At 40.5% G+C, this 24,622-nt stretch overlaps 2 protein-coding genes across 4 annotated transcripts in view; one reads left to right on the top strand and one right to left on the bottom strand.

Annotated features, from left to right (window-relative positions):
- Positions 1-3,359, bottom strand: part of LOC121727425 (anoctamin-4) — a 43,233-nt gene extending 39,874 nt beyond the window's left edge. For both annotated transcript variants that reach the window (XM_042115268.1, XM_042115269.1), the window contains exon 1: positions 3,189-3,359. The gene's annotated coding sequence lies outside the window, so the exon portion shown is untranslated. The remainder of the gene's footprint in view (positions 1-3,188) is intronic.
- An 11,651-nt stretch (positions 3,360-15,010) lies between these two features.
- Positions 15,011-22,437, top strand: LOC121727431 (tRNA pseudouridine(38/39) synthase). Of its 2 annotated transcripts, XM_042115285.1 has the most exons (9): positions 15,011-15,142; positions 15,240-15,367; positions 16,113-16,314; positions 16,690-16,859; positions 19,182-19,387; positions 19,964-20,111; positions 20,676-20,822; positions 21,466-21,659; positions 22,343-22,437. In XM_042115285.1, the coding sequence occupies exons 1-9, from the start codon at positions 15,068-15,070 to the stop codon at positions 22,408-22,410; spliced, it is 1,338 nt and encodes a 445-aa protein (XP_041971219.1). In that variant the 5' UTR covers positions 15,011-15,067; the 3' UTR covers positions 22,411-22,437. The 2 variants fall into 2 exon arrangements, with proteins under 2 accessions (XP_041971219.1, XP_041971220.1); XM_042115286.1 differs by lacking the exon at positions 15,011-15,142 and having other exon boundaries at positions 15,253-15,363.
- The last annotated feature ends 2,185 nt before the right edge of the window (positions 22,438-24,622 follow it).

The following is a 24,622-nucleotide window of genomic DNA, read 5'->3' as shown; positions in this document are numbered from 1 at the left end:
GCTTCGAGCCGGCTCGATGGAATTAAATATGTCAAATATGTCATTTCCTTCGATTCGGAGTAAAACTATCGAGCAATACCGTATGTGATTACTTAGCATTATTAACTTTATGATTCAGACACATGACAATGCCACAGTATAGCAAATAGCAATATTAGTTAGTTGTTAGTTAGGGATATGTCATATTGCTATACTGTGACAATGCTTCAATAAAACAACTGACACATAATATCATAGACCGACACAAACATCTCGTCACACACGAAGCCTCATCATCATCATCACTGTCTTACATAAGTCAGACCGGTCACCCGACTCTCAACTCACAAGCTTGCTGAAATCAAAAGTAGTCTGAAATTGGAATGAAAAATGTTTTATTTTGAAGTTGGTTAGAAACGAACACATTCGGGATTGTGGTACTTGATGCCTATCAATATTCAATCCTGAACCTGCAGCCCAATAAAACAGGCTGAAAATGATGATGATGACATTAATTGCCAGCGCTATGCATTATAATTGTATGCATTAATTATTATTTTATTATATTATGTTTACGAGGAGCCTGGGTAAGATCATAAACTTAATATACCTATTAACTTTATGGGTAAATAATACCCCCACACCGGTTTCGGTTACGGTGGCCGGTTTCATTGAAACCAGGCCAGGTACGCAGGAGTAATATTATAGTGCCCAAGTGTGTACGCAGTACACAAGAGCACTCTCTATTCCTTTACTCTCATGACCCAGCGGGACGCAAGACCGACACGACTGGCGAGAGATCGGGCGTAGGACCGACTTTTTACATGCCCATGCGAAGCATGGATCATCTTACTTGTCAGACAATCAGGTGATCAGCCTGCATTGTCTTAACCAAACTTGGAAATAACATGTTTCCAACGCGGGAATCGAACCCACGACCTCCGAGTCAAGAGCCGCGCTCTGTACCACTAGACCACGGAAGCGTCTATGGGGTAAGATCACTGATCTCCAGGAGGTCAGTGGGTAAGATCCAATACACAGTAGAGCGACAGAGTCCGCTATGGCATTAGGAGCTAGTGGTGATGACAATAATGATAATAGATAGTTCGCGCCACCGACATTGCGCTTGTGATCAGTGATGACAACTCCGGGGGCCTGTTGGATCACAGGGGTCGGTGATGATGACAAAGATGTTGATGATAGCGCCATATGGACACCGTTAGCGCCAGGGCTTAGTAGGGTATAAGGGATCGACGATGATGATGATAGCGATATTGATGCCACTTTCCAACGCCATGTGGACTGATGTGGACACATGGGTGACAAGGCCAGGTCCCTCCTCAAGGTGTGGCAGGCGGCAGCGTGCCGCTACCTGCACTATCGATCTACTATTTAAACCTACACAATGTACATTCAAAACCATTATGGAAAATGCACTGTAAAAAATAATTAAGTATTCATATTGGTATTCAAACAATGTATGAAAAGTAGACTGGTAATGCCACGAAGCTAAAACAAAGGCCGATACATATTAATTAAGTTTACCTACTTTAAAAATATAAGGAGGTTATTTCATCGCTTTTGTCCATAGTATCTTATATCTTTAAACGAGCAATTCTTGTATATATATACATAAGCCGCGCGGGACATCTAGTATTTATATATAAATATATAAATACTAGATGTCCCGCGCGGCTTCGCCCGCGTAAATTAGGGATTTTAACGGAAACCGTACATTTTCCCATAAAAAATAGCTCTTATGTCCATACTCCCTACACTTGGTTTACTCTATATCTGTGCCAAATATTGCCATAAAAATTGCTCCAGTAGTTCATAATTTCTAATATTTCCCCCGTTTTTCCCACATTTTCCTGAGTTTCTTCGGTCGTATTAGTCTTAGCGTGATAATATATAGCCTATAGTCTTACTCGATAAATTAGATATCTAACACTGAAATAAGTTTATAAATCGGACCAGTAGTTCCTGAGATTAGCGCGTTCAAGCAAACATACTCTAAAGCAATATTAAGTATAATTTTTTTTCAATTATCGCTTGACAAACTCGAGTCTCGATCTAAAAGACTATGAAAAGTACCAATAACAGGGTCATTATAGGCTCATAAGTCATAACCATGGGACGATGTATGGTATAAAATGGTAGTGATGATGATGATGATGACGAATGTAATTTGCATAGTAGCATTTGCTTTTCGTTCTTAAAACAACGCCGAAACTCCCAAACTTGTATCTATAAAGAATCAGGAGTTCTCTCAGCACCTTCCGAACCACGGTATACCAGGTATACCTCGGTGCAAAATCTTACTTGTTGGTAGCATATGCTTAGAATACTTCTCACGAAACTGAAGTCACCACATGTTTCCATATAAATTTTGAGGAGTTCCCTCGATTACTTATGGATCCTTTATCAGATCACTACTTTTGTCAATATAATACCAAATTGGGATGATACCCTATATAGCAAAAGAAAAATGTTGAAAATCGGTTAACAAACGGCGGAGTAATCGTTGAACATAAGAAAACGAACATAACACCTTCCCCATTTTGAAAGTCGCTTAAAATTGTAGCCTATGTGTTATTCTGATGTAAGTATAAGCTATATTCTAGTAAAATTTCATTAAAATCCGTTCAGTAGTTTTTGCGTGAAAAAGTAACAAACATCCATACATCCATACATCCATACATCCAAACAAACTTTCGCCTTTGTAATATTAGTAGGACAGGATAGTAGGAACTATCCTACTATCCTACTAAGGATATACTTAAGTAAATTGGAATCTCGGAATCGGCTCCAACGATTTTCATGAAATTTAGTATATAGGGGGAAATTTATTCGTGTTTTATGGAATACCGAGCAAAGCTCGGTCAAATAGCTAGTGTTATATTAAGTATTTAATAAAAAACAAAGATACAATTAGTTTATTTATCATATTAATGTTTACAAACATTTTTAACAGGAAGTAAGTAGTAACAGTCCCCCAAACTAGGCGAGGCCTATCCTATCACCTATGGGAGAGGTTAAAATTGATAATATAAGATTAATGTATAGTAATACAATCATTATTTGAATGAGTATTTAACATAACTGAGACCAATTAAATATAGAGTATCAAGAATTAATTTAAAGTTAAGGACGGTACTGAACCTACAGCGTTATCGCTGAAAACTGCAAAAATTTTCACACAAACTTACCTAAAATATTTTTTCTTCATCCATTTATTAAAAAGGATAATATCATAACTACACTGTTTATCTTGTATTTGATATTATTAGTTCATAATAATTAATTAAAAAGTCAAATCTAACTTTTAGTAGTCGGTTACGAGTTGACGACAGGCCGCGCGCGGCGCGCGTTCGCTACCGACCGCGTTCGATTTTCAAATAAATTTTCCAACATGGCTGATATTGTCAGTGTTCACGGTTCAGTAATTTGTTCAGTATTAATGGTAATAACGTACAGTTTATAATAATATTTTCCCCTGATGAAAGTTACGACTTTGGCAGGCATATAAAAGAATAAAAAATAGCGTCGTTGTATATCTATACTAATATTATAATTGGGAAGAGTTTGTTTGTTTGTTTGAACGCGCTAATCTCAGAAACTACTGGTCCGATTTGAAAAATTCTTTTACTGTTGGATAGCCCATTTATCGAGGAAGGCTATAGGCTATATTTTATCACGCTAAATATAATAGGAGCGAAGAAATAGAGGAAAATGTCGAAAAAACGGGGGAAAATTATTTGAAAGGGCTTATTTGAACGCGCTAATCCCAGGAACTACTGGTCCGATTTGAAAAATTCTTTCAGTGTTAGATATCTCATTGATCGAAAAAGGTTATAAACTATATTTTATCACGCTAAGACTATTAAGAGCGAAGAAATAGATGAAAATGTGGAAAAAACGGGGGACATTATATGAAAGGGCCTATTTTAACGCGCTAATCTCAGGAACCGCTTATCCGATTTGAAAAATTCTTTCAATGTTAGATAGCCCATTCATCGAGGTAGGCTATAGGCTATATTTTATCACGCTAAGACTTATGGAAGCGAAGAAATAGATGAAAATGTGGAAAAAACGGGGGAAATTATATGGAATTGCTTATTATATTATGAACTACTGGAGCAATTTTTATGTTATTTGGCAAACATGAAGAATAGACCACGTGAAGGTCCCTTCACGTGGTCTATTCTTCATGTTTGCCTTTGCAGGCTATTTTTTGCTGCAAAATGTAGATGCGTGAAATTTCTAAATTATGCAAGCGAAGCCGCGCGGAACATCTATATATGTATAATAAAATCATAGGAAAGTCAATTCTGTATATTGAATATTTTTGTACAATAAATAATACTTTGGATGTGAACTACTATGGTAACGCGGACGAAGTCGCGGGCAACAGCTAGTTGCTAAATATTTTGTGACCAAAATGTGTGTTACTTGAGTGGAATAGTTATTTAAATCATAGATTAGTGATTACGACTTAAATCTTTGATTTAAATAAGAAATACTCAATACTTGATGACGCTCGCAACTGCGTTACTCCAAAACTCGTTTATCGCGCGGGAACCGTACATTTTCCGGGATAAAAAGTATCATTTAAAATAAGAAACACACTTTTCGGGACTTCGGACCCTTCCAAACGACGTTTTTTTTTACGCGCTGTCGACGCGCGTTTCTGATGCGCCTGTCACCTGCGCGCTTTTATCGCGTTTTGGCAGATATTACACGTTTTTGATGCAAATAAAACGCGCGTTGTTATCGATACAAACGCAAAATAAAGTACGCTAATGAAGCCCGCTTGTTGAACGCTATTGAAACGCGCTTTAAACACGCGTTTTTAACGATACAAACGATGAGTGCTGAGGCGGGGAAATGGAGGAAGGGCGCGCGCGCCGTGTCCCCCACCGCGACACGAACGCGATCGCTTACAGCTGCACGTCCTAGTTGCGTTTGAAAAACGTGCGTTTGTATGGATACAAAAATAAGGATCATGTGAGGTGTAGGCTTCCTTGCGTTTGCTGAGCGTTCAACTTGCATTTGTATCGATACAAACGCGCGTGAAAAAAACGTCGTGTGGAAGGGCCCTTAAAGTATAGCTATCTCCATGTATCTCCATTTAAATCTAAATGCTAAAGAAGGAGGAGCATATTGTACCCACAAATGTAGCACTTTGAGACTTTTAAATGAAAAGGCAAAAAATTTTACATTTTATTGTATGACGAAAGATCTCTAAACCATAGGAGAAAATTAACGAGGGCAGAAGGTAAGAAAAAATCGAAAAAAAAAAAAACACCCTGTATTATTGCATCAATTTATAGTGTTGCTGGTAAGGAATCATATTTTCTGGAAAGTAATCCTATTATATTATAAGGCAAACTCGAGGAAAGTGTTGTACTAGGTACCTACATTAGTATACTGTAACGGGCGGAGTGGAGTGGTGCGATAATCGGAGGAGGGGTGAAGGGTGCAACAGAGGAGACTGGCGGGAGAGGCGAGGAGAGGAGAGGGGATGATATAAAATGGCGTGATTAGTGGCGGAGCCGGCATTATTATTCTAAAATTTTTGTACTAAGTTACTGTAATTGAAAATATACTTAATTTTTATTATTTTTTATTTTATTTAAAATCTACGTAAAAGTTTTCTTATTTTTTAATTAATTTAAATCTAAGTAAAAGTTCAGAAGTGGGATTTTTACCACGTGCTAAGAAGATGAAGCGTTTCCGGCGTCATTATTCTGGTAATAATACAAAATCCAAGAAAATAAGAAGTAATGAACACGTGAGTAACAATGAAGATAATAACTCCTTAACCGAAAGTGTTGATACCATAATATCGCAAAAGGTTAGTGAAGTAATCAGTAAATTTCAAAATAACAATAATTGGAGGGTAGATAAATTACTCCATACGGATAAATTAATTCCTGAATTTGATCCTGAAAATCGTGATATGAATGTGCAGAATTGGTTAAAGAAAATTGATCAATTAGGAAATATTTACGATTGGTCCGAAGAAGTTAAATCATTTCACCTTCAATCTAAATTACAAGGTCAAGCACGGGTGTGGTTTAACCGCTTGGATTCCTATAACTATTCATGGGACGAGTGGAAAAACCTACTCACAAGAGCTTTTCCCCGTCACCACGATTATGCAACTCTATTGGAGGAATTAATGAACCGTAAGAAATTACCTAACGAATCTATGACGAAGTATTTTCAAGAAAAGTTAGCCATGTGTTACAGATGCCAGCTAAGTGATAAGGCTGCTGTTTCGTGTATTATTAGAGGGCTACCACACGAGTTGCATGCTAACGCTCAGGCATACCAGTGCTCGAGTCCCGACGAGTTGTACGAGGGATTTTTGTCAGCCGTCGATAACTACCAAATGACGCAGGTAACCAAGAGTTTAGTGAGTAACAGGAACATAACATCTCGGCCGATGGAAGCATCTGGTAGTAAAAATTCTCGTCAACAACCTATATGCTATCGATGCAATGAAGTTGGACACATTGCTCCTGAGTGTAGCGCACCGGATAAACGTAAGTGTTATAGATGTGGGAAGCAAGGCCATGTTGCCACGAATTGTAAACAGGAACCTGTGCCAAATGCAAGCAATAAAAGTCACGAAAAGAAGGTGCAAGTTTTGTTGAATCTAAACGACATTTATAAGAAGAGGGTAAAAGTAAATGGAGTTCTTGTTAAATCTTTTATCGATACCGGAAGTGAATTAAATGTGATTACGAAGACTGCTGCAGATGCAATCAATTTACAAATGGAACCATCCAATACCATGTTAAAAGGATTTGCAGGTTCGGCCGCTAAAGCTGACGGCTTAGTACATTTTGATTTGAATGTTGATGACATCCAATTACGTACGACTGCAGTTGTCACACGAGAAAATTTAGGAGACATAGCATTATTAATTGGACAGCCAGTCATAAATAATGAAAAAGTTGTTTTGAGTGTATCAAAAGATGGTGCATTTTTCAAAAAGGTAACGGTTACTAATTTAAATCTTATCGACACAATTGAAGAAGCGTTATGTTTTAGAGTTTTAGTAGCCGAAGATACTGAAGTCCCGATCGGAAGCAGCCTCGTGAGTGTGTACGTAGCCAATCCACCTCCTGGATATTTGAGCACAAAACCGAGACAATACAGCTTAAGTGGAGTCGTGTATGCTCTTGGACGTGGAATTTTACGGGAAGGCAAGGGCTACATCAAAGTCTGTAACATCGGGGCTCAGCCGATAATGTGGAAAAAGGATGAGACTATCACGAGAGCGGAGAGGTGCGACATTGTGCCAGAGGTGAGTGCAAATATTTTTTTAGTGAGTAGTGGCGAGGAGAGTAATATAGGTGGTGTAAAACTTGATGATATCGACATGGGCAATAATTTGTGTGACGGAGATAAAAATAAATTATATCGACTTTTGTTTAAGTATTCGGATTGTTTTGCTAGTACTGTCAAAGAGTTAGGCGTTACGGATTTAGGGCAAATGGAAATAAAACTTACAAGTGATATCCCTTTTTTTTTTTTTTTTTTTTTTTTTTTTTGGTCGGGAAATGCTATTACACATCCCCGGTAGCGTTGGGGAAGGACCACCGGGGTATGTGGGACTTGCTACGGCCGAAGAGATGGTAAGTGGCCGCAGCTGTACCCACTAAAACCCGACCGTGTTCCTACTTTCGCGCAGGACGGAGACGCGAGGGCCTATTACATGTCTTCCGTGACTTCCGTCCGCGCTTGCCTGCTCACCCAAAGCAGGCCCACACTGTTGGGGTTTCTTGTCCCCCTACGCCGAACAGAGGCCCCACATGGGGGGCTTGCATAGGCCGGTCGTCTTCTTTGTGTCGCGATGCGCAGGAACACAACGCGCATCGCGACTCTCTCGGGGACTCAGTGCAATGAGTGGCGGCATCCCCATACCGTCACCCCGAGTTCCCTGGCTAAGGCGGAATGTCGCGTCCGTTGCGACGTCTTCGCCTTGGCCGTCTTCGCCGGTGGTCGTGCGCCTCTCGCTCCCTTATGCGCTCGGCCTCCTCTTTGGTCGAGATGACGCTATGTGCGAACGTCTCGACCGCAGACCACTTTTCTCCGCTCTCGACCAAGGCCCTGCAGAGGGCTGGGAGAGTCGCGTCCTCGCCGATAGCGGCAGTTAGAGCCGCGCGTTGTGTCGCCCAGGCGGGACAGGCCGTGATGGTGTGCTCGGCCGTGTCCCGTTCCTCTCCACAGTGGTGGCACTCTGTGGTGACCTCACTACGCGCTATTTCACACAGATACCGACCGAAGCAACCGTGCCCGGTCAGCATCTGCGTGAGGTGAAAGGATAGCGCACCATGTGTGCGTTTGATCCATTCTCTGAATATGGGGCGGATCGCCGTCACTAGGGCAATGCTAACGGTCGGTTCCTCGAGCCGTTCTGCCCAGAGGTCAATCGCCCTCTCTTCTGCTGAGTTCCTCCACCGACGTACGGCGTCCGGAAGAGGGTTGCCACCCTCCGCGCGGACAGCTGCGCAACGCCAATATACGTCGGCGAGGGCTCGAGCGTCTAGGTCCCACGGGATGCTTCCCGCGAGCAGGCATGCCGCATCCTTTGATACTGTGCGGTATCCACGCACTGCTCGGGTAGCCATCAACCGCTGCAACCTGCCAAGTATAGTCCGGTTTTGGGGCGAAAGATGGTTGGCCCAGATCGGCGAGCCATACATGGTCATTGACCGTATGACCCCCATATACAGCCGCCGGCATCCGATGCTCGGCCCCCCGAGATTCGGGAGGAGTGACGCCAGGCCTCCCGCTGACCTGGAGACCCTTTCGGAGAGCCGGCGGAAATGTTCCTTAAAGGACCACCTTCCGTCCAATGTCATACCCAAGTACGTCATGTTCCGGGTGATGTTAATTCTCGTGCCGCTCACCACCACGGCCATATCAGGCGGCGGCGGATTCCTCGGCCCATGAAAGAATAGAGCCTCAGATTTTCCGAGTGCGACGGTGAGGCCCAGGGCGCGGATCCGGCGGACCACTTGCGCGACCGCTGCAGTCGCCAGGATCAATGCTTCGCGGTAGGTCTTGCCACAACAGACAACTTCGGTGTCGTCAGCGTAGCAAATGACCTCTGCGCCGCGAAGGTTGATGCCCCTGAGCACGGGGTCAAATCCAATATTCCACAGGGTCGGACCTGCAGCCGACCCCTGTGGAACTCCGCAATCTACTTCCCATTCTTCCCAGCTGTCCTGGGTCGGGAATTGCACGGAGCGTTCCGATAGGTAACTGCTAATGGTGCAGCGCAGGTACCTCGGAACGCCGTGGTGTCTCAATCCGGCTTTGATCGTCCCCCAGGGCAGGGAGTTAAAGGCGTTGGATATGTCTAACGACACCGCCAGCACTACCCCACCCCGGGAAACCTCATCCTCTGCGATGTCCCTTAAACGGGCAACCGCCCCAATCGTTGATCGGCCTGAGCGAAATCCAAACTGGTTCTCGCTCAAGTCTGGCCCGACGCTCTCGAGATGGTTGACGAGACGCGCAACGAGCACCCGCTCGAAGATTTTGCAGACCTCGTCTAGCAAAACGATGGGGCGGTACGCAGAAGGATCCTCTTCTGGACGCCCAGCCTTCCGAAGAAGGACTAGCTTCCCGGTCTTCCATCTTCTTGGTACTCGACCCTGGACCAAGCAGTTGGTCAGGATGGTCAGCATATGCGACTCCAGCTGCTTTAGCGACAGGGCCAAGACTCGTCCTGGAACTCCGTCAAGGCCAGGCGCCGTGTTTTTAATTTCCATTTTGTGGACTGCCGCCGCTAATTCTGCCGCTGTCACTGGCGGTACCTCTTCGATGTCAGATATCTCCTCCGGTTGAGTCTCCACGTGTGGACTCCTCTCGACCCCAGATGGAAAGAGGGTCGAGATGACTCTGTCGCGAAGTTCCGGTCGGAGACACTGAGTGATCGGAGGGCCCAGCGGTCGCAGTTTTTGGCGCACCCATTTGTAGGGTTTGCCCCATGGGTCTGCGTCCAAAGCCTGCAGCCATTCTTTCCAGGCCTCCGCCTTGGCCACTTTGATTTGGTCACGCAGGGTCTGCCGCGCCGTGCGATAAGTATCATAAATGGCCTCCTCTTCCTCCGGTGACCTGTTCCTCCTCCTGCGGTAGCGGGTATAACGACGGCGGGCCGCTATGCACTCTCGCCTGAGTTCCCACATTTCAGGGCGCCACCAATAAGCGTTGCGTCGGGGTTTAGGAGGTCCAACGCGTGGCATAGAGGCGTCGCATATGTTCTGCAACGTCTCATTCAGCCACTCTGCGCATTCCTCTACATCATCGGAGGGAAGACGAGACCAGGACGCGACGATTGCTGCCTCTTCTAACAGGTCCTTGTTCAGCCGCCTCAGAGACCACCTTGGGCCGCCACCTGCTGGAAATGTGCGACCCAATTCCGACGTGTGTGCGGATACGTCGAACCGGATATACCGGTGGTCTGAGAGGGTTTCCTCTTTGGAGACATGCCATCCGACAATGCGTGTCGCGAAGCTGGGACTCGCCAACGTCAGATCAACGATTGACTCGCCCTGTCGCCTGACGCATGTACTGTCGCTTCCGGTGTTGACCACTACGAGACCTGTTGACGCCAACCATTCCGCCATCACACGGCCTCTTGCATTCGTCGCCGGAGAACCCCAAAGCGTTGACTTTGCATTGAAGTCCCCGGCGACGAGTACAGGACCGGACGCTCGCGTGATATCCCTATAAAAAGAAAACCTTACCGCTTAGCTCATATGGAGAGAGAAGTAGTAGCTAGAAAAATTAACGAGATGTTAGAGGGCCATATTATTAGGGAATCATCATCAGAATATGCTTCGCCAATTATTTTAGTTCGCAAGAAAAATGGCGATTATCGTTTGTGTGTCGATTATAGGTCATTAAACTCTATAACCGTTAAGGAATGTTTTCCTCTCCCACATATAGATGACCAGTTGTCAAAGCTAGCCAATAAGAAAATATTTTCAAATCTAGACTTATTTTCTGGTTACCATCATATTAAAATTCATCCAGATTCTATAAATAAAACTGCTTTCATAACACCGGACGGGTTATACGAATTTTTGAGGGTACCCTTTGGTTTGGCAAATGCACCGTCGGTTTTTATGCGTGTCATTCAAAAATTAGTACGAATGGTGGGTAGTGATGAAATTATTTGTTTCATGGATGACATTTTATTGTCAACAGTTGACGTTTCTGCGGGTTTAGAGTTATTAGAAAAAGTATTTTGTAAATTACGACAGAGTCACATGAAACTGAATGTGCGTAAGTGTTCATTTTTAAAGTCTAGTGTTTCATTTTTAGGACACGAAATTAGTAGTGAAGGAATTAAACCAGGAGATCATAAAATTGCGGCCGTTTCAAAATTTAGTCAACCAAATAATTTACATGAATTGAGGCAATTCTTGGGGTTGTGTAGTTATTTTAGAAAGTTCGTTAAAAATTTTGCTATTTTAGCTAAGCCTCTTAGTGATTTGACAAAAAAGAATAATGTGTGGCAATGGGGTCATGAACAGATGCAAAGTTTTGAGTTACTTAAATCAAGGCTAATTTCTCGTCCTGTTTTAGCTTTGTACGATGAAAAATTGTCGTGCGAAATTCATACGGACGCTTGTAAAAGTGGGTTAGCAGGAATTTTGTTACAAAAACAGGAAGATGGGAATTTAAAGCCAGTTTTTTTATTTTAGTCGAGTAACCACTCGAGAAGAATCCTTGTATCATAGCTATGAATTGGAGACGTTAGCCGTGGTGGCGTCACTAAAGCGTTTTCGTGTTTACGTTTTAGGCAAGCCAGTTAAAATTGTTACAGATTGTTCTGCAGTCAGATATACGTTACAGAAAAAAGAATTAATACCTAGAATAGCACGATGGTGGTTAATAATTCAGGAATACGATATTGAAATAGAATATAGGCCAGGCGATAGAATGAAACATGTCGATGCTCTCAGTCGGAACCCTATTAGTGTACCTGTTGATGATTATGATCAGTTTCATTTGCTACGAATTTCAAATGAAGATTGGTATTTAACAGTACAATTACAAGATGAAAAATTAAACAATATTATTAAGCAACTAAAAGAGGGTAATGCGTGTAATGACGTGATTAATAATTACAAAATTAAAAATGATCGTTTATATAGAAAAACTTTTAACGGGGAAAAACTCGTAGTTCCTTCTTTTGCTCGTTGGAAATTGATGCAGAAATTGCATGATCAAATAGGTCACGTAGGTATTAAGAGGTGCGATGAGTTGATTAAAGCTGATTATTGGTTCCCGAAAATGACACGTTTTATTAAAAAGTACATAAATTCATGTTTAGAGTGCGCGTATGGGAAGGGTGATTATGGTAAGCCCACCGGAGAGTTACATCCAATTCCTAAACCGTCATCACCAATGGACACAGTACATATCGACCATTTAGGTCCCTTCAGTAGGTCACCAAAAGGTTATCAGTATATACTTATGATTGTCGATTCTTTTACAAAGTTTTTGATTGCACGCCCCACTAGAACCATAAACTCTATGGAGACTGTCAGGGTACTCAAAGACATGTTTAGTTTATTCGGATACCCAAAAAGAATCATATCGGATAGGAACTTAGCTTTCACAAGTAGAGTGTTTAAAGAATTCTCCGTAGAATATAACTTTCGTCACACAGTTAACGCTATAGCGTGCCCACGTGCTAATGGCCAAGTGGAGAGATACAACAGAACTCTACTTGATGCTATGCGTACGCGAGTTAGAGATCCAAATATGTGGACTGAATGTTTACCAGATGTCGTGTGGGGAATAAACAATACGATAAATGAGAGCTTGGGTTACCATCCTTTTGAAGTTTTATTTAGCTATCGTAGTAGACTAATGCCAAACTTGACAAACGAACACAATGAAGCTAGTAGTAGTACATCTATTCAAGAAAAACGAGAAATTGTTTCTCGTAGGTTAAAACATCGTAGCGAAGTTATGAAAAGAAATTTTGATAAACGTCATAAGCCTGAAAGAAAGTTTGCTAAGGGCGATTTGGTCTTATGGAAGCAGGCGCCTACTGGTGGGGAAGTAAAAAATGTAAATACAAAGTTGCAAGCACTTTATTCGGGGCCTTATATTGTGCAAAAGGTATTACCTAACGGGCGATATGAAATTCGAAGTATTAAAGGCATGCGAGGATATAAAAAGTTTACAGGGGTTGTAGCCGCAGACTCTATAAGACCATATCGCAGTGCCCCACAGTGTAGTGATACCAGCAGTGATGAAGAAATAGTTGATAGAGATGATTTGATTGATTTATTGGAGAGCTAATGATGTTTTTTTGTGCCAATTGCGGCGCAATTGTTACAGGATGGCCGACTGTAACGGGCGGAGTGGAGTGGTGCGATAATCGGAGGAGGGGTGAAGGGTGCAACAGAGGAGACTGGCGGGAGAGGCGAGGAGAGGAGAGGGGATGATATAAAATGGCGTGATTAGTGGCGGAGCCGGCATTATTATTCTAAAATTTTTGTACTAAGTTACTGTAATTGAAAATATACTTAATTTTTATTATTTTTTATTTTATTTAAAATCTACGTAAAAGTTTTCTTATTTTTTAATTAATTTAAATCTAAGTAAAAGTATTGTTTCATATTTTAAAGAAATGTAATAATATGGTGGTAATGTTGGTGGCAGCCTGTCCATTGCCCGGCACTTGATGAATAACGCTTTTCTATTATAGTTTGTGTTAGCGGATGTCAATGGACAAGCTACATGATATTATATTTATTTATTTAAATCAGTATATTATGTTACTCACTATATATAATTTTAATAAGTGATTATTATATTTTAAATATTAATAAGTAAGGTACTTGATTTTGACAATTAGTTAGTTATAAATGGGCGGGAGGATTATTTACTTCCGTTATAACTTCCTCTTCTCATATTATCTAAAATATGAGAAGTACATTAATATTTATAAATTCAACACAATAATATTAGGCTTTAGAGAAACCCAGTCCGCATAATAACATAGAGGCAAAGCATCTCCTATCCGATACATTAACTAATTTGCAGAAGACATGCAACTAAAAAACTTTCTTAACGCTATAGCTAGTTCCAGATCAAATGTCTAAATATGAAACTGTTTCGGTTGACAAATTAATGGATATAGTATGGGGTACTTATAAATAATACACCTAATTCTACTACTTCCTTCCTTTCAGCTTTCGTTTAAACTTATGTTTAGCTATGATAACTCTAAATTACCAGCTATTCCATCCAGTGGTCCTAGTGACCATACTTCGCAACGACAGGCATTAACTGAATGAAGGGCAACAGCAACACTCCGAATTGATAGAAATTATACGACTGTTATGAAAAATAGACAAAACTCACAAGAAATGTAGGAAATATTCAGTCGGTGATCTTGTATTGTGGAAAGGGGGGAGCTACTAACGACCCCAATGCCAAAGTGACCCAAAAATTGAAAAGTAAGAAGTTTTCAGCTGTAGTAAGGGATGAGGTATTAAGGCCTTATAAATCAGTGACTTCTGATACTGCTCAACTAGCGATGCTGAAGTAGACACGGATGATCTAATTGATTGACTTATAATTTTTGTAATAAAACTAATACGATTAGAGATAATAATTTAACCCCACCCCTATATACGAGCTGTATCGTGCTATAATATACATCTTTACATTACCTGCTCTTTCTATGACAGCCTTTATGTTTTTGACGGACTTTAATATGTCGGTCTTTGAATGGTCTTTGATCTAATCCATATCTGATCCATCATCCATAGTCCATACGACTCTCCGGCTCTCCCACTGGCCACTGCCCACTGGCCACTATAGCTGAAGCGCCATATATATTTTTTTTTTAATTCGTCCCGGTAGGGACAGGCAAAGGGAGCGTTGCCCATACAGCCATGCGCCATAATTTAAAAAATTGGTCTATCACTGTCACTGTCAATTTGTTATTTTTTCCAAAGTTGAACTTTGGAAATCTTAAATCGAAAAGTTGTTTTTATTTTATTGACATAAAAATCGTAACTAGTTATTGAAAATGAATAAACTGCCTCCAAAACCCAAGCCAGTAAAATCTTTAACGAAAAATGATTTTATGAAAATGGATAAAAACGTAATATGTATCATAATAATAATATTTTATTAAATATCTGTCTTCGTCAACATAACCTCTACAAAACATTAAACATTGTTTATTGTATTATTTTCAGGAATTAATTGACAAAATTATGCAGTTAAAAGTACATAATACTCAATTGAAAAACGTAATAAGCAAATCTTTGTCAGACACTAACAGTGTTGAAGAACAAATAAGCAGTAAGAAGTTTGATTTCAGTAAGTATGTATCTTGTTCAACTGCAGTTAAGTGAAAAATAATTGATGAATGAAAATAAAAATAATTGGTAATGACTAGACATCAGATTATATGCATTTGCATACGTGCATATGCAAATGCATATAATGGCACTTTTTAGGCGATAGTGCATATTTTGGCAATTTTTGGTTGATAGTGCTAATTTCGGTAGTTTTAAGCCCTCGTAGTCTCCAAACTAGATATCATGACACACACCAAGGCCACAAAACAGAGGTACGATAGATCAAAACACTTCAAATATGTGACTCCATCCCCATATAAAGAATGCAATACACCCGATGGGTACATTATCTATCAAGAAACAAAATTTTTCTCTGTAGTTGGCTACATTAGTAAAAAAATTGAATAAAAGTTACCGATTTATTAAACTTCCATGGGCATTAAGATTGCAATCGGAAAATGTTGTTAGCAAATTATTATTGGTGCTGTATAAAAAATGAAAAATCCTGGATTTGATGAAATTATAAAAATTGACGCTTTTATTAACGGCGCCACCGGAAAGCTCTTCAAAAAAATAATAAATTTCAATAATAAGTGACTTTTGACTGTGCATATTTTGTGCATATTTTGGCCATTAATCGTGCATACTTGCATGCATATTTCGGCACTTTAATCGTACATATAATCCGATGTCTAGTAATGACTAATGATAATATTATAATGTCCTCGTTAAACAAGTACTTACATAATGTTATTGGATGCTTTTCAGATGCCACTATCGCCGAGTACTACTGAGGATAATGTACTTCGGGTGGGACTACCGGGGTCTAGCTGTGCAGGAAGATTCTACCCAAACAATTGAACATCACCTGTTCTATGCTTTAACTAAATCGTGCTTGATAGAGAGCCGGGAGACCTCGCAGTACCACCGCTGTGGACGCACCGATAAGGGAGTGAGTGCCTTTGGGCAAGTAAGTCATCGAAAGTTTATTATATTATTGATTTATTGAATATTTTAGTTAGCACATATCATAGAAGGTTTGGAATAATTAACCGACCACCGTTTTGGCATAGATACTGCCTCTTTTTAAAACTACCAGACAGAAAACTTTACTTAACTTCCATATTCCATTACATGGGTGAGATTGTGTTATTGTGTTAAATACAGATTAACCACAATATAGAAGATTTTTATAATCATTTTCCTGCCAAAACATATTTTGTACATAAGCAGTAAATCCAAAGACCCAGAAAGAAAGATAATTTTACAAAGCCTTGTATAAAAATTATGTTGTCATATTTTAAAAAGTCATTAATTAAGACATAAATATGTTAAAATATTTCAGATAATATCAATAACACTCAGAAGTAAATTTGAACCCTCAGAGCAAGATCTTGAAAAATCTTTAAATACTGAGATGCCATATTGTAAAATACTAAACCGTTTGCTGCCCAAAGAGATCAGAGTGGTAGCTTGGATGCCTATCCCACAGGATAAACCAGAGTTTAGTGCAAGGTACGTTGCTTTATCAATAATTATCACAATAATGCTCTGATAACCTCTGTGGCTCAGTCGTTGAGCACGTTGTCAGCGCTCATGCCGGGGGTCACAGGTTCGAATCACACCAATGAAACATAAAGTTTTCTAAGTTCCTGGGTGTAATAAATATGTGTATTATATGAGGAGCTAGCGAACAAAACCAGACAAGTCCACAAGAGTGCAAAAGTATTTTTTTCGAATTATCTTCTCTTGACCCATCTGCGTCTTTCCTGTTAATTATTTCAATCAAAACTGGTTAAAAAGGCTTTAAAAAGACCATTTTCAAACAAAACCGGAATGGTTCAGTTGTAGAAGTAGTAGTTCATACTAGTTTTTTAACCACTGTGTTAATTTTTTTCTCGCGGACTAATCCGGGTTTCTCGCCAGCTCCTCATATTAAGTATAATATATATAAATCTTAAATATATATCTATACTAATATTATAAAGCGGAAAAGTTTGTTAGTTTGTTTGTTTAAATGCGCTAATCTCAGGAACTACTGGTCCGATTTGAAAAAATCTTTCAGTGTTAGATAGCCCATTTATCGAGGAAGGCTATGGGCTATATTTTATCACGCTAAGACTAATATGCCTATGTCACTTACTGAAGAAATGATTAAATTCGATTCAGTTTGTAATTATATTCATTACTACATGTGGCCCGCATTGGTCGGTACCACCACAAAAGCTACTCGCGCAATTTTTTTATCTGTAATATCTTCGAAGATATTCATTTAAGTAAATCATAAGGTGTAAAAACAGATCTATATTAAATCAATATTATACATACAGATCTATATTAAATCAATAATGTATTTAAATTTTAAAGTATTTAATTGAATAAGGATTATTGCCGTATTAGTTAAAATTGCTTCGAAAATTAGCCATTATTTGAAGTTAAAAGTAAATGACAAATATTATTATGGGATAGCCATAGGAGATAGACATATACCATCGCGGAGTTAGGTAGCGAACTCACGGTGCGGTTTTTTCCCGCGCCCGCCGCGGTTGCGGGCCCGCGCAAATGAGCGGTTTTAGTTCAGAACTCACGAGACCGCTGATTTGTGCGGGCCCGCAGCCGCCGCGGTCGCGGTCGGCGCCCGCAAACTCGGCGGGCGATAATCGCAAGACGGGCGGTTTCATACGATCGCCTACTACGGCTACTGCAATAGCCCGCTAAACTATCGCAGAGAGCGCGGGTGCAAACCGCCGAGGCTGCGGGCGACCGCCGCCCGCCGGTGCAGCGGGAGCCGCAAACAGTTCCGCGCCCGCCGCGGGCGAAAAAAACCGTGAGTTTTGCTTTCGTATTTTACATACAAAACTGAATTCTACGAAGGCTGCGGGCCCGCAACCGCGGCGGGCGCGGGAGAAAACCGCGCCGTGAGTTTGCTACCTTACAATTTTCATAGTGTACAATACTTAATTATTTTGATATTATATTATATTTTTATATAATTATACATTATTTTGATAAATCTCGTAGGGTTCAGCCTGTGTTTGCAATGTAAGCGGAAAAAAATTGTAATTATTTACGACACCACATTAGAAACCCCAAAAATAACAGTATTTTTCTACTACTTAATGAATGTCATTATACTTATAAACCTTCCTCTGTAATCACTCTATCTATTAAAAAATACCGCATCAAAATCCGTTGCGTAGTTTTAAAGACAAAGGGACATGAGGGAAAAAAGCGACTTTGTTTTATAATATGTAGTGATAAGTTGTAAAGACAAATTTCTTCGCTCCTATTAGTCTTAGCGTGATAAAATATAGCCTTTAACCTTTCTGGATAAATGGGCTATCTAACACTGAAATAATTTTACAAATCGGACCGGTAGTTCCCAGTGCCGTAAATAGCCTTTTTTGCGCCCTGTGCCGTATGCGAGATTCTATAACTGCGCCCCTGTTTCTTTTTTAGATATTATAGGTACCCGAGCAATGCTACGTATAGGTCCCTCTGATCTGGCCATTCTTGCGCCCCCCCAGAGCCTACGCCCTGTGCCTGGGCACCGGTGGCACCGCCCTATTTACGGCACTGGTAGTTCCTGAGATTAGCGCGTTCAAATAATTTCCCCCGTTTTTTCCACATTTTCCTCTTATTTCTTCGCTCCTGTTAGTCTTAGCATGATAAAATATTATAGCCTATAGCCTTCCTCGATAAATGGGCTATCTAACACTGAAAGAATTTTTCAAATCGTACCAGTAGTTCTTGAGATTAGCGCGTTTAAACAAACAAACTCTTCCGCTTTATAATATTAGTGTAGATAAATTGACATAATATAATATTGTTGTCCAGGTTTGACTGTAAGAAGCGGCAGTACAAGTACTACTTCCCGCGCTCGGCACTGAACATCGCCGCGATGCGAGACGCGTGCGCGCAGCTGGTGGGCTCGCACGACTTCCGACATCTTTGCAAGATGGACGTCGGCAATGGCGTCACGGAGTTTAGGCGGGAAATACTGCGCGCGGATATACTGCCGGTGGACGAGGATTCCGATGATTGTGAGTGTTTCGACTACTACTGTCTACTACATCAAAATATTCACTGTAATCGTTTTTAGACTTTGGTTTTACAAGCTGGATGCAGAAGTTGTTACCTACAAACAAGTTCCAAATCAGTTTTAACCAATTTAGCATAAAGCTAACAGACAGACATTTAGACATACTTTCGCATTTACAACATTAGTCTACCTTAACACTAAATTTTTTTTTATGAAGTAAGGAGGCAAACGAGCAAACGGGTCACCTGATGGAAAGCAACTTCATCATTCATGGACACTCGCAGCATCAGAAGAGCTGCAGGTGTGTTGCCGGCCTTTTAAGGGGGAATAGGGTAATAAGGGAGGGTAGGGATGGGAAGGGAAGGGAATATGGAGGGTAGGGAAGGGAAGAGGCTAGGGGATTGGGCCTCCGGTAAACTCACTCACTCAGCGAAACACAGCGCTAGAACGTGGTATTTCTCCGGTCGAGTCATTCGTGCCGAAGCATGGCTCTCCCACGTTTTAAATAAGTATATTAGATAAGTCATAAGTAAATTGACTATATTGAGTCAACGATATGTATTTCTCCTTTTTTCAGCTACATGTATGTATATGCTTTTGATAGAAGGCAACGCGTTTCTCTGGCACCAGATCAGATGTATAATGGGTGTATTGCTACTTGTTGGAGAAGGGCGCGAGTCGCCAAAAGTTGTAGCAGACCTCCTGGATATTGACACATACCCTTGGTAACTATAATTTTATTATTTAAAACGATTTAAAGCCATTATAACCTTCGGAATCGAGCAACATCCTCAGTTTGGTCGTGCGCAGCTTTAAATTTCGGGGTAACTGGAGTGGGCAACCAATAATGCATCACCGTCACATCGCATGCTACTGTGGGAATATGCGTGGTGGCCGCAAAGGAAGATCTTCCGACCGAGCAAGGTGTTATGCTCGGTCAGGCCGAAGCCCAACGTGATACATTTCAGCTGTAGTATATATACCGACGCGCTCAGAAAACTTCGAAAGCGCGATGCAGGAATGTTAGGCATATTGTGGGTACCGCCACACTACCACCATCAAGCCTTTCTGGTACTAATCTACCAATATCGTGTTTGTGTTGTACCCCTCTCGCATCTCGGGCCAACTAGAAACTTAGAAATCAAACACTGCTCCTTTCCCTCTCCTTTTGCCAAAGAATTTTAAAGTTTTCTGTGGCCTATTTTTTTTTTTTCATTTTTATAATAGTTCAGTTAATAAAAGTATTTTAAAGGGCATAAAGCTACAACTAACATATTATTTTTTTCAAGCAAGCCACAGTACAACATGGCGCTAGACGTCCCCCTCAACCTGTTCCACTGCTCGTACGATCTGCCCGAGCGCTGGGTTCACGACCGAGCAGAACTGCGCAGCGTCATAGCGCATGTGCAGGCGCAGTGGACGCTCGTCGGTATCAAGTATGGCTGTTCTCTGCATGGAAGTTAAATGAGAAATCAAAATAAACTTTAAACCTTACTATTTACTAATAACAAGCCAAATTTAATATTAATATAATGTATTTTAACGTATCAAACAAAATACAGACAGGAACAAAACTAAATAAAGTCAAAATGTTACCGATGTAGATACTATACCTTATAGCACACTATGGTTGGGTTGCACCAACTAACTTTACTATAACTGTAACTACAATGCAAAATGTCAAATCTTTGGTTAAAGTTAAAAATGGACGCCATCAAGACGCCATATTTAACTATAACCATAGAGCTCGACAAGGTTTTAAATGCATGTGGCGAAAAAAGGAACTAACGCTATCATCATACACAAACGCCGTTTTTGACAATTCTCCTTTACCAGCAGCGCCCCCGCCCACGTTCATTTATAACCTTGTTGGACCAGCTGTCATCTATCAATTTCTGTGGTCAAAGTTAGAGTTAAATTTAGCCTTAACTATAACCATAACTTTAACTTTAACCACGCCTCTGGTGCAACCCAACATATGTGTGCAGTTCTTACTACACGCTTGTCTTGCACATATAAGAGGAGATAATACTATAGTAGCTACGTGTCTCATGTCTGAAGTTTTTTCCTGTCTTTCAGGGCTATCATGATGAAAGACACACTCAAACAACTACAGGATGTGTACAAGAATTTGCCCCGTGAGGACTGCCAGAACGAAACAAAAGATAATAACAGTACAAAAGAAGGGGGCAGCATAAATACGTACACTGACTGCTTGCTACAAGGAGTAAAGCCAAGGGTCTACACGCCACTGCTGAAAAGAGAGACTTGCTGTGAGTAAAAGAAGATAATTCAAAATTCATTTATTTTTGGGGACAGTTGAAAAAAATATATTGTAGTCTGTTAATTTTTTGCACATTTCGCAATTCGTCGCTAGATGTCGCTAATAGACTTACCTATGCAAAGATTGGGTTTGCAAATATTTTATAATATATTTCATTTAGGGTGGGTTGCACCAAACTTACTTCTATAACTTTAACTATAATGCAAAATGTCAAATCTTCGGTTAAAGTAAAAAAAGGACGCCATATTTAACCATAAACATAGAGCTTTAAATGCACGTGGCGAAAAAAGGAACTAGCGCTGTCATCATACAAAAACGCCATTTTTGACAGTTCTCCTTTAGCGTGGTTTAGCGAACCCACGGGCGGGGCCCACGTTTATATAAAGCCTTGTCGGACCAGCAACGTCTTCTGTCAAAATCTGTGGTCAAAGTTAAGGTTAAAGTTAAATTAGCCTTAACTATAACCATAACTTTGAAAATTGACCATAACTTTAACCACGCCTTTGGTGCAACCCACCCTTACTAACATAAAATAATACAGTAAACTAATTTATTATTCACACAAAACAGTAGCTAGTATTAGGTCATCATAATAATTTATTGTATTTGTAACCCAGTGCATAATATTTTGGTATACTTAGTGCTTAAAATTCAATTACTTATTTGTTCCAGCAAGCTTAGAGGACCGAATAGAATATTATAAGAAGAAACGAAAAATAGGAGACAGCGAAAACCAATGAAAATAAAGAAATTTCTTTTTTTTTAAATCAACTATTTGTTTTAACAATTTAACCCCAAAATGCTACGAATAATAAACCAAAATGTGACTTAAGTATTTTTTGATTTTTTTTTGTTCTCCTCTCTCTCTCTCTTGTATCTCCTGTATCGCCAGGATCGACAGCGGTATCCAACCACAAAAACCCTTTGATATGATCTCAGGGAGCCCGAGGGACATGCTAAAGCTGTCTTGGGACTCGCAACGAAATTAATCAGAAGAAGATAGGAGGAGTAGGAAGTATACAGTTTTCCCTCCCCATAAAAAGCGGGAGACAGCACAAAGTTGCAATGACCGAAAGTCAAAGAATTTTCTTTGGTATCGATCAGGTGTTTGCGAACAAGAGGGTCTAATTCAATGCCTATCCATTTTCTATTATTATAATCCTTATTTAAATTACGGCGCCTCACTATTTTTGTTGTGCGCAAAAATTGTTCTTGTGACATATTAATTTCGCCGTTTATATTTTGGTTGTAAAGTACGGCTAGGAAATTATCGTCCGTCATATGTTGCGGTACATCTTTTACGAGAATACGCGGGTTACGTCCTTTGGGCGACTCGAGTCGCAGACCGGCCGATTTAAGTGCTTCCACCGATTTTAACTTATTGACTTGTGACTCGCTAGTTAGTCGCAAGATCTCACCCGAATTGGCGGTTTTTTTGACGCCGTGAAATTGGAAGCCGTCGGCCGGGTTGATGACTTTCATCAGAGCTTGTTTAGTCTCCAATGACGATTTTAATTCCGCCGATTTTTCTTGTGTCGGATAGGCAATAACGCAAGGAAGTGGTTTTCGCGTCTCGACTGGCGGCACTGACTTAGCAAGTCTTAATTTAAGCGCGTCCGAGTAGGAGGCAGAAGGCGCGGCGGAGACTGGTTGTATTACGGGATTAGTTTTAGCGGCCAGTAATTCGCGTTCCATATTGGCTACCTTGGTTTCCAAGGACGAGTTCTTAATAGCAAGGAGTGAAACGATTGTAGTTATTTTTTTGTGTCATACTCATAATTTCTGATTTATTGGCAAAATTATTGCGACGAGATACGGTATCGTTTGCGAACTCATTAATCTTTGCTAAGTATGAGCTGGCTTCGCGGACAAGCTCGCAATGATTGCAAGCATCGTCGGATGCGCGGCTTGTATCTAACAATGACGTAACGGGGGACAGCTGCGGCTCGTCCCTAGTGGGTTGGTGACGCTTCTCCACGGGTGACAAGGAGGAAGGGGATAATTCCGACAACAAACGTTTACCGGATGAGTATGTCGGAGAACGAGGCGTTTTGTCACTTCTACTAAACGGGTTTGTATCTTTATCAGGATTCAGGCGGCATATTATTTTGGCTCGACATTGTAAAATTTAAATGTACCAATTACACTTATTAATTTACTTTAGACGTAACAAAAGTTTAACTTAATAATCACAGTCAGCTGATCGCAAGACCGGCCGGCGCCGCGCGAGCGGTACCGACACACACAATATTTTATCTACCTACAATTCCCTAAATAAAAAGTGAACAAAGAATTTACTTACCGAGTTAAATCCAAGAAAAAACGAGCAAATGTGTTAAAAAAACTTACAGTACAGTGTACACCTAGATTACACCGTTACCTAGCTATTTACACACACTCAGCACGAATTTACCGATTTAAAACCACCGAGAATAATTTTTAATCCCGGAGCGTCAGACGATGTTAACCGTTCGGAGTCCGCGGGGGGAGGGGGTATTTTTCGATTTTACTTATTACTAGTTAATACAATATACTTACTTAATGTTTTCTTTTAAACGAATCAGCTTGTTAGTTCTCTTAATTAATTTCCCATCGAGTAAATAAAGAATTGCAAAGTCGCGTTGTAGAATTATTGTGATACTTGCATACAAACTTCTCAATAACCTTAATAAATATTATGTTGATAAATGGGATACTTTAATTTTCGTCAAAAAACGCCTACCTGCATAATAATTATTATCTACACCTAAAGGTACATAATATTATGTACCTTTAGGTTTACTAGTTTTTTGCATAAAAGCGTCTTATAGGTAGGTACTCATAATTGTTATTATAATGATTATGGCATTGTAGATGCATTGTACTTCGTGCCTAAACCGGCCGCGCTGTGGCGAACGGACAATATTTTACTATCTTACTGTACATTACGCACGCAGTGTTAGAACACTGCTA

This window comes from Aricia agestis, chromosome 5 (assembly GCF_905147365.1).
Source record: "Aricia agestis chromosome 5, ilAriAges1.1, whole genome shotgun sequence".
Taxonomy (NCBI): Eukaryota; Metazoa; Arthropoda; class Insecta; order Lepidoptera; family Lycaenidae; genus Aricia; species Aricia agestis.
The sequence above is the reverse complement of the archived record's forward strand: the minus strand, read 5'-3'. Positions and strand labels throughout refer to the sequence as shown.

Coding starts and splice junctions, on each gene's coding strand:
- LOC121727431 (XM_042115285.1), top strand. CDS start 15,068: ATGAATAAACTGCCTCCAAAACCCAAGCCAGTAAAATCTTTAACGAAA. Junction 16,315..16,689: donor GAGTGAGTGCCTTTGGGCAA/GTAAGTCATCGA, acceptor AAAATATTTCAG/ATAATATCAATAACACTCAG. Junction 21,660..22,342: donor GCTGAAAAGAGAGACTTGCT/GTGAGTAAAAGA, acceptor TATTTGTTCCAG/CAAGCTTAGAGGACCGAATA.